General features: G+C 40.2%; 1 protein-coding gene across 1 annotated transcript in view; it reads right to left on the bottom strand.

Annotated features, from left to right (window-relative positions):
* The window catches only part of LOC108690883 (storkhead-box protein 2), a 39,109-nt gene continuing 24,158 nt past the window's right edge, over positions 1–14,951 (bottom strand). The window contains exons 3-7 of the mRNA XM_018198409.1: positions 6,103–6,558; positions 3,185–3,391; positions 2,566–2,729; positions 1,791–2,267; positions 1–1,499 (exon numbers count right to left, since the gene is read on the bottom strand). Of these exons, the coding sequence (XP_018053898.1) occupies positions 327–1,499; positions 1,791–2,267; positions 2,566–2,729; positions 3,185–3,391; positions 6,103–6,558 (2,477 nt within the window). The 3' untranslated portion in view covers positions 1–326. The remainder of the gene's footprint in view (positions 1,500–1,790; positions 2,268–2,565; positions 2,730–3,184; positions 3,392–6,102; positions 6,559–14,951) is intronic.

Here is a 14,951-nt window from a genome sequence, read left to right as displayed (position 1 = left end):
CATGTTCAAGAACATGAATGATTCATTAAAAGACACAGGAAGAAGAAATATATGTAAACGACAAATCATTGGTAACTGTTACGCGTGTTTCGTGTGTAATATTCTTACGCAAGCCGTGACCTTTTTCCATTAATAAACAAAAATTTTAAAAAGTAGCTCTCTATTCTCATATATGAGAAGCAAGGCGTTAGTGACGTTTCTTCGATACTGCTCGCCTCGAGGCACGTTATTTTTCATGGACGCAATATGTTCAGATAGGACGTAAGGATCAATAGCTCCTTGTCCTACCTTCATGGTATAATAATCGATATTCAGAGGGATGAAATTCAAACGAGGCCAAAATCCGTGTGAACGGTAACGTCACAGTTGTTGGGCTTATCGGCGGCCGCCATGTTCACCTCTACCAAGGTATCCACGCTGTTAATCGGACAGCCCTTGAGGATTTTCTGCGCCGCTAGGCTGGTGAATTGCACCTGCATGTCGCTGAGACTGGGATAAGAGTGCAAATCTGAACCTCGGCTCACAGTCTTCTCTAAGTTGGGCTCGGAGCCCTGAGGAGCTCGTTGCTGCTTCACCGTCTCGAGATTCTCGATGTATACGTCATTGAAAGAGCCACCAAAACCATCATACGACTTGGTAGGAGACGGCGGATTCGAAACGATATTATTCTTCGAACCGGGATGAAGTAGATTGCGATAACTCAGCGCGTCCTTCGATAACGACAGGCTAAGCTTACGCGAGTTATTCATCGCATCATTGGTGTTCTTTGTAGTGGACAACGCAGCAGCCTCCTGTACCAGAGCGTTCTTGTCGACGTTGTTAGCCGAGGCATCGATCAAGTGGGCTTGACTATTATTCAAACGGTTTGTTAGCTTCAGCTTGTTAGGCACTTCATCTTCGACTTTCGGCTTGTTCTCCTTGTCAGATTCCGATAGCAGAAGACTCGTTTTTGGATCTTTCGGCGTGTAGAGTGACGACGGACGCTCGGCCTTGATCGGTTTGTTCAGCTTTTCGTCATCAAGTTTCGATTTAAAAAGCTTCTCGTCATCCACCCGGGTCTTGTAGGCTTTCTCGGCTACTAGCTCTCTCTCCTGCTTCTCCTTGCAATCGATAACTTCTTTCTCGGCAATCTTCGTCTTCACCGTGCCATTCTCGAAAGTGATTACGGACCTCATCGGTGAGTTGTTCTGCTGAACGTAGATCTTCGTGCCAGGCGAGCCGGAAATGGTCGTCGTACTGGTCGTATTGGAGGCCAACGTCACGCTATTCTGTATCGTCCGTTGCTCCTGTGATGACGGACTTAGATTGGTAGACACCTGAAGAGTTATCGAGTTCTGCGCCTCTTGCAGAGGAGTCAGCGAACCTTGCTGAACGACTTTGAGCGGTGACGATTTCGTGGATAGTGTGGCCGTTTTCAATGGCGAACAAGTTAATTTCGTACTGGAAATTGACTTGCCGCTAGAATGAGATGAATGACCCGACGAAGTTTTTTGCAGCACCTTAAAATACAATTTTTTTATTAAAGAGAATATAAAGAAAAATTAAGGAAGTGAAAAAAATTAAAAAATTAAGGAGGTTAAAATTAATTGCTATATACAATATATTATATACAATATGTATATATACAAAGCTATATACAATATGTATATATACAAAGAACATTAAAATATTTAATATTTTGATATATTTTAAATGGATAAAATATTTACGAGTATCTTTTTTATCAGAAAAAAACGCATATATACGCATGCAAATATTTTGTTACATATTTATAACGGAGTTACATCCACCTTATGTTGTGGGGAACCGTTGGTCGATTTAGTGCCAATGTTGCTGAAGTCATGACTCGGTCTTCTTGAGTTGGTCTGCCTAGTGTTGGGCCTACCCAACGTTGTCGTTTTAGCCGGACTCGCATTCATTGTTCTAACTGAACCAGAGCTACCACCGCTTCTGCTAGGTGACGAATTCGTCGAGTTTTTATCGTTCTGTGTTTGATTACGCGTTTGATAACCCTCCTGATTGGTGCTGGGCGGTAGAACAGATGCTCTAGACGTACATCTGCTCAAGCTTGAGCATTTGGATCTCGGCAGAGTAGAGCACGGTGATCGATGCCTTCGAGAGCTTCTTGGCGTCGAGTTGGCCAATAAACTCGAGGAGTCACCGCTGGCTTGACGCCGATGTCGCCTTGGTAAAGTGGCCGATCGCACCGAGCTCGAATCATCCCACACTTGGAAACTAGCCTGCGATTGGTTTAAACCTTCCATCATCTGAAAAAAGATTTAATCGATCTTTCGCGCGATTCGAAACTCTTTGGAATTAAGGAATTCTTATTTTTCACCTCCAATTCAATTCCAATTAAATTATTTAAATTGTTTATATTATCTCTATTTATTACTATCATTAAATTTTCAAATTCAGCGTTATTGATAGCGCGATACGTTGTCGCCTCAGGAATTTTCATTAATTGTCAGGGGAACCGGTTAATTAGCCTTACGGCGTTAGAAGTGCTGTGCAAAAATTTTTGTTTTGTTGGTTCTTATTGGAAAATACCTGTATGCAACTTACCGAAGGGCTGGCGGCCCTTGTCTGCGTGGCAACGCTATGCAAATGTACGACACGCGGATTAAACCACTCGGTGGGGGGATACTGAGCACTGAAAGTGCCCATTAACGGTGCGCCCTTCCTCCTTGTGCTCCGCCGAAAGAGCCTGGAGAGCAGGCCTATCTTCTCTGAAAAAATCCCAGAAAAGCCTTGAGGAAGGGATTTGGATTTTCTTGCGCTTTGTTAGACAACAATAAGGATCGAGAAAGGGCTTGCCAGCTATAGAGTGACTAAAAAGCTACAATCTGGATTGTATTATACGATCTACAGATATTATGTATATATAGGATATTTCGCAGCAGTTGTTTATAATTGTCCTAATATAATCAGAACGTTCTCGTTAGTGCTAAAGAGTACTTAATATACTAGAAATAGTCGTCCGAAACAAAAATCGTTCGAGCAGCTTGTGAATATAAATAATTAAGTACGAAAATTTTAGGCTGATGCAAAAGTTCCGAAATTCCGCTTTTATAAGAACAGTTATAAACAATCGAAAGCATTTTTAATAAAACTGATTCATCCATCACCCATTAAATAAAGCAGTCACCCATCACCATGCAATCCCTTTCCCAATTAGACTCACTGGTTGGACTGTGAGGCGCACTGTCGGTACTCGCGTATTCCGCGCTGGAAGATGTATCACTCCTTTCGGGTCGTCGTGGTAAGGACCGTGAACTTCCGCTTCTGTGTAAACGTCTGGCCGAGCCCCAAAGCCGTAGAGAATGTCGCCTTTCGAGACGGCCGGGCATCGACCGACACCTGGCGAACAGGACTTTATCATTGGGATTTCCTGGAAGAGAGACATACAAAATTATTTTTAACTCTTTATTACATTATATATGTAAATAAAATTAATTATATGTAAAACGAATGAAATGCTTAAAAGATTTGCTGATAATTTCCATATCTTGAAAATTTAACGGTCCTCATGCTTGTTATCTGTCAAATAAGACGAATGATTGTAAAAAGTGTCCTCGTGTGAGTAAACTTAGATTGCCACATTGAGCAGACTGATTGGGAAGAGTAAATTCTATGCGACGCGAAGACACACATGCAAATATCAGAATGCCGAGACGACGTGACACTCCAGTTAAAAGGGTTAATATCATGACCGAGCTGCGCGTTGTAACTTAAAAAAAAAAAAAAGTGGAATACCCTCATTCCTGAGAGTTTCATCTTGGTATATAGCCATGGGCGATACGCCGACATAGCGACCAACGACGAGTGGGTTACCAGCGTGAGAATCAGCCGAGAAACGAGTGAGAGAAAAGTAGGAAGATTATATATATATATATATATACGTGTGGTCCTTCCCCCCTTTCTACAATGATGTCGACAGCGTATGTAACGGTAGACAATGTCGTGACCAATAGCTAATATATTGTGCTAAACGTTTTCCAGGCATCGTCAGCTTCTCTACTTCGTTCTTTCTCTCATCTCTTTTTCCTTCTTTCTTGTTCTTTATATGTGCTGATGTTGGCTCTATTCTGCACGTACGCACGCATGTATATATACGTATTCGATGTATGTTAAAAAAAAAAAAGAATAAAAAAGAATATACCGCAAGAAACTTCCGCGAGTGTTGTGGTATAAAGGTCTCACCTGGCGATATATCACGAAACATGAGAATTTTTTGTCAAAGATAATAAAAAGCCGCAGATAGAAGAGAATTCCTCGAATTTCTGTTAGCAATAATCGAAACAACAATTGCGTTAGGATTTTTCATGTGTAATCAACGCCCCAGGTAGAACATAAAATTATAATAAGAAAGACGATCATCAAGTAGAAATAAAAGGAAAATTCATAATGATATCATACAATGATGAATAAAAAAATCTCATTATCATGTCCAAGAATTCATCATAAAATAATCGTCAAAAGTATATCAAATGACATTATAATCTTTTTTAAAATGACTTGTACTTGATATCTTGATCTTGTTATGATTTTTTGTGCTCTGCCCGAAGCAGCATTTCTTGACTGAAAAACAATGAATATCAGGAATAAAAATGTGGACATATGACAGAGGACAAACATTGTTTCTTCCTGACATTTCCGCGAACGTGGTAAAAAGTGAAATTAAGATCGCGCACTGATTTTTCGTACGCGGTCGCGAGAGGAATTGATGATCTTCCGGCGACGAGGCTTGCGTGGCTACCAAGGACGACAACAACATAAACGTTCTCCCGACTCGTTCGTCGAGTCGCCAGCAGAAAAAGGCCTCAGAGAGTGAGCAGCTTCGCGAACTGCTCTCCTCCTGGACACAATCGGAACGTTTCCCGAACACGTGCCGAACGAGTTTGCCTGGACCGACCGGTCTGCCGGACAAGCGAGTTCATTCTCGCAAGTTTTACGGGCTCCGACTTCCTGCGCATCCTTTCGTGAGATACGGCGAAATCGATCTCAGCCTCACGCGTTTATCTGTTCATCTTTATACGTTCTTTACATACATCTGTATACTTTTGTCATTGAGTCTCAAAAATGTCACGAAAATTATGTAAGGCATTACAAGTAACACAAACACATTTTTACTCTTTACGCCTGCAGCGTACACTGTAGTGCATTAATTCGCTAGGTCATAGTAGCGACTCACTTATCGACGTTTATTTTTTACTCAAATATTATCAACTTTACAGAAAAACTGCAAAAGACAAAAATTATTAATTTTCTTCTCATAGAACTCTAAGAATTTTTTCAGAATTTTTTATCAACTTTTTAATACTGTAATATTTTCTTATTTTCAATAAGTCGGGCCGGCATCTACTATGACCCAACGAATTAATGCACTGTACTGTACATTAATTTCTCTCTGCAACACTCTATATTATTTAATAACAAGAATTTCTCCACTCTATATTTAACACTTTCCTGAAATATAATTTTGGTCCCGCGTAATGCACGTTCATATCGCGTCGTAGAAACGATATTAACGCGTTAAATTGATCGGCAATGTGTTATAAATTAACTATCTTGCGTTATAAATTAACTATCTGATTGATATCGCGAGATGATACGGCGGGAAATATGGTTACGGGAAACTTTCCTTCGCGGATAAACCTCGCGCACCACAGGAGACAACGGGATACGCGACACTCTAATAAGACGCAGAGAACTCTGTGATTACTACTGAATGAAGACGAAAGCATGTTAATCGCATCATCACCCAACATCATCTTTCGTGCGCGATATATACAACCGATATTTTCGCAGCATTAACTTCTTGCACGACAACTTCCTCGTGGAAGCGCATAACATATATCTACGCTTCTTTTGATTAATAACCTGTCTATTCTAACAACGTTTACACGTTTCTTACATCACGTTTCCACATTTTAACTTAAACATTAAAGAAAAATGGCAAAGGAGCCTTTTAAAAAATAATTTTCTTCGAAAGTCATCACGTTTACATGAAGCTAGCTAGTAAATTATAGACTTTGTCTATTGAGAAAATAGCTCGAGGTGACGTCAGGCTCAGAAAATAATTAGCGAGACTCATCTTACCTCCGCAAATAACGTCCGCCAGGTTTGTCTGTACAGCCTGATGCGTAACATCGCCGTCTCGCAGAGTGAGCATCTCACCGTGTACGAGTGCCACCGCCTCGTCGTTGCTCATCAGCATACTACCCTGACCTCTGGACCCGTTTACGTCCCTGGAACACCGCCTGGAGCTACCGGAGTCACGTCTAAGCCTTTTGGTCTCGGGCGTTACAACGAAGTAGCCCTGAGACGTGTGATAGATCTTTCGTTCTTGCATGAGCTTGGCGAGCGCGTCGTAAACGAGCTCTCGGCTGGGCCTCTGCATAGCCGGGAAGGCATTTCTCAGGGCTGATCTGAGGGTGTCCAAGGTCGCCGCCTGCCTCTGAGAAGTCAGCTCCAGAATCGCCCAACATAAGGCTTCTGGCAGCGGCGTGAACTGACCTTGGGAAACTGGAGCCACTAGACAGTCCTCTATATCACCTGCAAAAGGGAGAGACTCGAGGTTAATGCGTGAACATCTTCGCATCCGGAGGCCATATTATTTTTCTACAAATTAATTAAACGGCGAGTATTCATTCGGCCGAGTCATTTTATGTAACTTGTTTTATGCTTCAATACCAATTTTGCTCCGTTATGATCTCGTGCGTCGGATTTTACGATCGTTCATCGCATTAGCGCCCTCGGAGATAAAATGAGCAATAAGATCATACCATAATCTTATATTTTCTATTTATTTCCACCGTCGCTGCAATAAACTTCTATTTGTCTTTTGACACAGTTGTATGTAATTTTATTTTCAAGGTTGTCATTGAACATAATAATTCTAATACTCTACGTTACTCTACGAATCTGACACGTACAAATTAAATTATATTCATGTTAAAGCCTTTCTAAATTAAATCGAGACTGTTTGCATTTCTATACGTGTAACGACCGCTAAGTATTTCATTAAGAATACACAGCGATGAGAGTCACGTTAGATGGTTTTATGTCGATTTCGTGATCTCATGGACGGAACAGAGTCATTCCAATTACGAATTAATCGAATTCTTTCCACGAATAAAGTCAAAGAACAAACGCGATTGGTGAATATGAAAAAGACAGCGAATTTAAGCCCAGGCGGCAACGATTCCGTAATATTATGAGAGAATCGAAATTCTTATTCTTCCAGTCACGTTTTACGGTAACCTGGCGACACCGCGACTGCGTGCTCTCCTACATCTGGTTTACGCCCACAAAAAGAATATGGATTATTCTAAACTCGGGGTAGGACCTCGAAATTCCCTGCGAGGTCCACGCTTTGTTCGTGCGTCGAATCTCTAATGTCTTTTCGAAGTCGATACAGAGAAAGTTAATGCCAACGTCACCGTAAAATACACCTACATATCACAATATTATGCACGATAAAATATTTTATTTCAGCCATAAAAGATTCATTGCGTCCCAGAAATATCTATTTGTGAAATCACTGTTTGATCACGCTCATAATTAAGGATTTCTGCTGATAGAGAAGTTCCGTTTGAAGAACGGGAAAGTCGAGTGCCAACGCCAACACGAACCGTTCTTTTACACTTCTTTTAGATCGCTGAAATATTTTAATCAATGTAATCGCGTATAGTATGCCAAAACTCAACAATGTATTCACTTGCTCCACCGATCGTATATAATTAAAGGTTTGAAGCCGGCGGAGAAGAGCTCTATTTAAAGTTCGTGCGATCGCAGGCCCGCCTTCTCTAAGGCGCAACTCTGCAATTTCCCTGCACGTCTGTCAACAGTTGCCTTTGTTATTTGCAAGACAGGGCAAGACAGGAAAGAATAGATCTCCAATTACGCGTGTAACTAACGTGTAGAAAACGCCCGCCTCACAAGCTCCCGTTAAACAATTGCTGTAAATAGGCCGAATAAATCCGCCTTCCTAGCTCTCCTTTGCTCTTATTCTTTCGAAGTATCTCGCTAGCAGGACAGGTTGTCTCGTTGTCCGCCTCTACACCGACATCTATCTCCGCTTGATATACGCGTTTCATAAAGCCGGATCATACGCAAAAGGCACACAGCCTCGGCAATGCTTCCACTTTCGTCTTAAACATTATTCTCACGCTCGATGCTCATTGAATACGAAGATGTCTATTTAGACTTTGACTACTCTACACTCCGGTTATAGTGAAATTATTCTCACGCTCAACATCAAACATATCCAGTCGAGTCTCGAGTGTACAATTTAGTTAATGAAATAAAATATCTTCGTTCATTCAAGATTCTGATATACGATATCTCATTTAACGCTCAGTAAAATTAATCTTGTAGTTAATCTCAGTAGTTAATCTACTTCAACTCTATACATCATTTATTTATGTGTCGTTTATTTACATATTTCTCCTCGCAAATACGACGGTCAATTGAATTACCGCGTCGTAGCTTTGAACAAGCGGCACCTATATAATGCTCACGTGGGAGCAACCAGTTTCGGTTTCATTGGCGCAAGCAAGATCTTATCCTGCGAACGCGGCATAAAAAAAAAGATACATGATCTACATCATCGCACCGGGGAGATCGCGAAGAAAATGAGCCATGTTGTATTGCACAATTTTCAAGGAACTTTGTCGACGACAGATAGAAAGACGGACATCATAGCGAGGCCATCGGGATCGTGGAACCCGATACGTCGGTTTCTGGGGCGTAGATGTTTACCGACTCGCCGCTCCATGTCGTGAGAATCCCGTCCCAAACGTATCCTGAACGTGTTCTCCGCGCGCGTATTATCTGGCACTCATTATCGGCGTGCACTCTCTGAATTGGAGAGGTATTTGATCGATCGGCGAGATATACATGCGAATTTGTCGCGACAAATACAGCACAAAAGATTGAAGCAATATTGCTGCAATGTTGCAATATTGCAGATTGCAACGTAACATTGCAGAGATATTACTGAAATGTAAATTAATATGCCTGCAAAATGTCAGTAATATGCTTGTAATATTTCACAAACATTGCAAAACTGTCTTTATAAAATATATAAATTTTTTATAAAAATATATAAATTTTTCAATATTTATGTAATATAGTCTTTTAATTTAACAATCGTTTTTATGATATAATAATTAATATAATTCATTTTATATTTAAATAAAAAATTTATTGATGTATTATTTGACGGTCATTTTATTAGCTAAGTTTTATATTTATTTTAAATATGAAATCAAAAGATTGTATAATATCGAGTTTGGATACAATGCATCATTATCGGATAAGACGATAAGCAATTAAGCTGCTGAAAACGATTTATCGAAATATTAATTATGTGTTCGATGATGTATTTATGCCTGATATGAATGTAAGAATAAACCAGCGCCCAAATTTTATTGATAAATTTCATACCGTCATTTTTTAATCGATTCAATCGACTCGGAGTGGTTTCGAATTAAAAAGAATCACTGCAATTAACTTACCAAGCAACTATATTATTATATTAATGTGAATAAATTTGTAGTTCGGTACATACACATATATGTTTTATCTTTACGAATAAATTTATCCTTCAGAATATTATATTTATTGGAATATTTTATAATTTTTATCATAAAAAATTGTTTTTGAAAAGCACATATCACTAGAAATGCGATTTGTAAAAAAATTAAAATTAGTGAGATATATGTATAAAAATAATTTTCATTTTAGAGTCTTCATAAAAAATTTACCCAAATACATTATATTGCAATATTGCTGGAATGTTTTGTTGCAATATAACAAAAAACGGACATCTTAACGTTGTTGGAATTTTGCAACAATGGTTCAGTAACGTTTCACAACCACCACATGCAATATTGCAATATTTCAGAAATCATTCTGCAATATTTCTGCAATCTTTCTGCGCTGTATGGTCAAACTCTCGAGGCTTCTCGCGTGACATCGCGAGACTTTTGCCTGATTTGACATCGAGGCTTTCTTTTCTTTTATATTTCTTATCCTCGATTTTTCTTTTTTGGGACGATTAGATGACGTCGGATAACTCGGCTTAAATCTTACCAACTTGTTTTGCTCTTGAAATTAAACCGTCAGAGCGATACGTGCGCAATTTCAGACGTACGCCGAGAACACCGACAATTAGACGCGCGCCATAAATTTTCCAGAAAGCGCTCTGCGTGTGTCAAACCGCTCTATTTGTCGTTTTGTTCCAATGTTGCGGCGCGCGATATAAGACCGATCAGGACAGACGATTTATGGCCGATGGACATTTACCACCCAACTAGCGGTTGCAAATGGCCATTAACGGTTTGTTCTTATTTTTGTTAAGCTTATGCTTTATGACTCGTCTATGCCTATGGGTAGAATTTAAAAGAAACGATCTCAGCATCGACGGCTGTTTCGATTCCTTCGTTGCTTTATCGTTTTACGGCTTTCTCTCGATCGCAGATCTCAATATTGCAATGTCATTTTGTTGTACAAAGCCACTCTTATTATCCGAGCACAAAGTATTCTAAATAAAATCAGGTAACTGGATCGGGGAGAAGGGAATCATTCTGCATTTACCTTTTTGTTCTTATTGCGCGCAAGTTAAAACGTTTCTTTCTCAACTTGTTCAAGTTCTCAACGTGACTACGTCACGAAACTCGTGAAGTCGACGACACTGATCCGTCGAGAAACAGTAGATATACCGTGAAGCACACCTGCCGACCTGTGGCGACCCTGCGAAAGGCTATTATTAGCATCCTGCACCTTTCTATCATTCCACGAGACTTTATTATAATATTACTCCACGCTGCCCACGTAGACAGCATTTGTTTGGCGTCCCGAAGTAAAAGGTAGAGCCGACTGGCATTCGGGTCGGTCGATCCGCGCCCACGCGAAAATATATCGATAAATATCACCGCGAGGAATGGACGAACGCAGAAACACGGAGACAAAAGACACAGTGGCTGCCGACGGGAACGACGAGACTTGTTTCTTCTTGGACTGTTCCTCGAAACGCGCGAACGCGTTGGGATCACTTCCGGTGTATAGTACAAGCTGCAGAACATGTTGCATATATCCTTATCGCTGTGATCCATCGTGTTGGTTGGCTAGTCGGGTTGGTCGATCGGTCGACCTCTGCCGCCTTTATGGCTATGTTCATGGGAAATGGCAAAGACCACTCGCCACTCGAGGAATCACCTCGTAACAAGGCGACCTTTGAATCGCGTATATACCTACTCTCTTCGAGTCTCCAGCGCGGCGACTACCCGTTCGTTGATTATATGTAAATCCTTTAAGACGCCACTTCGTACCTCCGGCCATATATCGATTCTAGCGACTCATTCTCCCTCATTTGTTTATCTTATGCCGGTCTCTTTTTGTCGGATTGCGTTAGTGTGCGCGAGAGCAAATACGGAAATTGTACATTAGATTAATCATACGTTAGATTGTTGATTGCACGGTATAACAGCCGTTGACAGCACCGCGGAAACCATTTTATCTTTTCACTCTTCTAAAAGGTACCGCATTATCCGAAAGATTAAGTAAGGCTGAACATTTTACTCTCTGCAGACGATGTTCCTACAAATAACGCTAATGCCTGTTTCTATCAATGTAGTGTAACTTTAATCTTGATCAACTAATTTTACATCTCTTTTTAGTTCTAACAATTAGAAAAAGATGAAGAGTAAGTTGAAACGAGGTTAAAAAATTAATCTTTATTAGTAGAAATGGACATAAATTAATTAAAGTTGATGAACTCTTAATTCATTTCCCCTCTTAATTTTATTCACAAAAAAGAATGGGATGATTAATTAACTCCAACGCTTATTGGAATTGCCTTAAGAATCGATACTATCAACGTTGATCAATTAAATTAAACGAGCTTCTTTCTTTCGTAAAGTTAACTGCAATACAGATGGATGATTTATTTAAGTCTGATAAACCGATGTTGGTGAAATCAACCCTAAGAGCAACAGTTTCCGATGAAAGTGAAACTCTCAGGTGCACAAGAAGATGAAGTGCATAAAGAATCTACAATTCTTTCGGACAAGGTGTGGTTAGTTAATGTTTGGTTCGCACGAAGGTTTCTCATTCGTTCCTACTGGATTTATGCATCCCTGTCAGCAGTCAATAATCCCGCCGAGACGTTAACCGACCGTTTTGTTATCTGTACGCGGAATGCGAATGCAGTTATGTAAGAGGCACGAGTCAATTATAAATAAATAGACACGCGCGTGTGTACCAGGCTGTTCTGCTGCTGCTCCTGCTGTTGCACTGTTGGAAATAAATTTTCCTACTGCGAAAGCAAACGCGAATTCTCGACGTGACACAGAACACGAGAAGCGAGTCGAAATCAAATGGAGCACTCATTAAATTCAAATGTGCAAACTCGATTTAAAATGCGAAGTTGCGCCCACGTCGAAATCGTTCCCGACATGTTATATCATTCGCGTCTAGATCCCCGGTGAATAATATTTTATATAATATGCCATACGCCGTATCGTTTGGAAAATTAAATTGTATACAATTCTCCGATCTGTATTTAATGAGATACGAATCTCGATGGTATTATTTTTGGAAGGTACTTTATTTTAACGTTTACACAAATGCGGAGTAACTTCTGAGTGCTAAGTTGGTTTTTTATTGAATGATACTAGAACTTTCCTTTTCGCTTTCACCAAATTTCAAACATATATACCTATTTCACTTTAAGTACAAAAACTGTAAAAATAGACCTCTAGATTTCTTGTGACAACAAATCACAGCAAACGATACGCGTTCGTGATCTTTTCGAAGAGTTATTCCACTATCGAATCCGGGTCGCGACAATGTGCACACCACTCGACAACAGTAACGAACACACCGTGTCTGTAATGATCTTTGCCTAAGGCTAACTCAAACATCATTCAGGTTGGCTCAGACGTCGCGAAATATTCAGTCTGTAAATAAGAAATGCTTAAACGATTCGCATCGTAAAGAAAAGATCTTGAATGTTTCAAATAAAACATTCCAATTTAATTTGATGAAAAAGTTAGAATTTTTAAATTAAATTCTCGAATACTTGAACTTTTAATTATTGCAGTATCCAATGTCTTTTTATATATGACACAATTTAATCACATCAAATAACTCGTATTATGACGTGAACGTTGCATGAATTTTACAAGTTTTTATATCAAAGATAAAATCTTCTGATTTGAGTAAAATCAGAAATTTTTAATTGAATTCTCGAATATGAGCGTCTTTAGATGTTGCAATATCAGGTCCTATATCTTTTTATACATATATGACACAATTCACCATTATATAATTCGTATTATAACGTGTGTTGTGTATGACTGCTATTATCATTTACAAATTTTTATATTAAAGATATAAAGAGCTTGAAATCACGGCTGCAATTCAGTTATGAACGCGGGAGGTTTTAACAGCTTCAAGAATACCTGTCTTTCGTGCAGGACCCAGTTTTTCAATAATGTATATTTTACACCACGCGTACGCCTACGAGCATGTGGTGTCATTGGTTGCAAATTCTTGTGGTCCTACGCAGGTGGCGAATGACGACATATTGCGCGGACAACGCAGTATACTTGTGCATTTAACTACCGCCTTAAATAAAGCTTTCATGAGCTCGGTAGCGTGTCCTTAATCATCCGATGAAACGTCATCGGTAAGTATCATCTCGAATTATTAGCAGGAAATATTCTTATATTTTTTTTTATCACCTCCGAACGGATATGCTGCGCGTAATACCAAAATGTTCGCGTATTCCCGCGTTATCATCTATATGAGAAACAGAGTATATACACGGACTTTCTCTAGCCTCTCGCATCCATCGAACGTAAGCCGCTTAACTTTCCGAGAAGATATATACATACACACGCATACACACATATACATGTGCATATAAGGATCTGCAAGTTGCATGCGTCTGACTTCTAGATGTACGCAAATGCGCGAGCGCATACATTATCGGAAACAATACGCAGTGGAGTTATTACGAGGATAATTAGTGTCGCAAAACATGCAAAAAAAAAGTCGCCATTCTTCATTGCGTCATCGCGCATCATGATATAGATTGCGGTCAAGTATTCTTTTTTCCCCTTCGAGGCTAAATCATTAGATCTTTTCTTATTCTCGCAGAACTCTCTTTCTTTCATCAAATATGAAACATATACCTATCTCACTTTAAAAAGTGTACAATTCAGCCACACACAGAAAATAAGATCTATTGTGTCTGGAAAATTTATTTTCACTTTGCGCGATAATGCGTACAACTTCGGGTGTTCTTATCCGGTATCGCGAATGATTATACAGAATGTCGTGACACACCGGCCACTTTCCATCCCGAGGCCTCCTCGTATATCGTGTCTCGATGCAGGTTCCGCGCGCAGTATATCCTTCTCGTGCCACATACTCATATTACAGCCGCCTAGCATATCAAGAAGACGGCATAACAATGCAGAGCATTTTAATCCTTCGTCTAGGAGAATTGCATATCAGAGGACGATGTAGAGGGGAATGATGTAGAGCGTGCAGCCCGCGTGGTACTTGCGAGATCAATTTTTTTGTTATTGCGGAAGCCGCGCAAATCTCCGTTACGGTGATATTAAATTTCGCTGGATCGCCAACGGCGGCACGGAGACGACTAGATCGCGCTCGGATTTAAATCCCGACCTTACGGGTCGTGTGATTTTTCGTTCGACGGAAAGACGATATAAGCCGAGGCCATGAGAATCGACTCGTAGCCTCGATTCCGCGTTCGACGCTGCTGCATCACGCGCCGCCGATACCATTCGTTCTCTTCGCGATAAGGGCGCAGCCGTTCGTTCGCTCTCGCTCATTTGATACGAGCCATTTTGCAAGTACGATCACTCAATGCGCTCGTCCACTTCGCTATAATTGGACAATATGCTTGCTCT

This window comes from Atta colombica, unplaced genomic scaffold (genome assembly GCF_001594045.1).
Source record: "Atta colombica isolate Treedump-2 unplaced genomic scaffold, Acol1.0 scaffold38, whole genome shotgun sequence".
Taxonomy (NCBI): Eukaryota; Metazoa; Arthropoda; class Insecta; order Hymenoptera; family Formicidae; genus Atta; species Atta colombica.
This window is presented reverse-complemented; position numbering and strand designations above follow the sequence as displayed.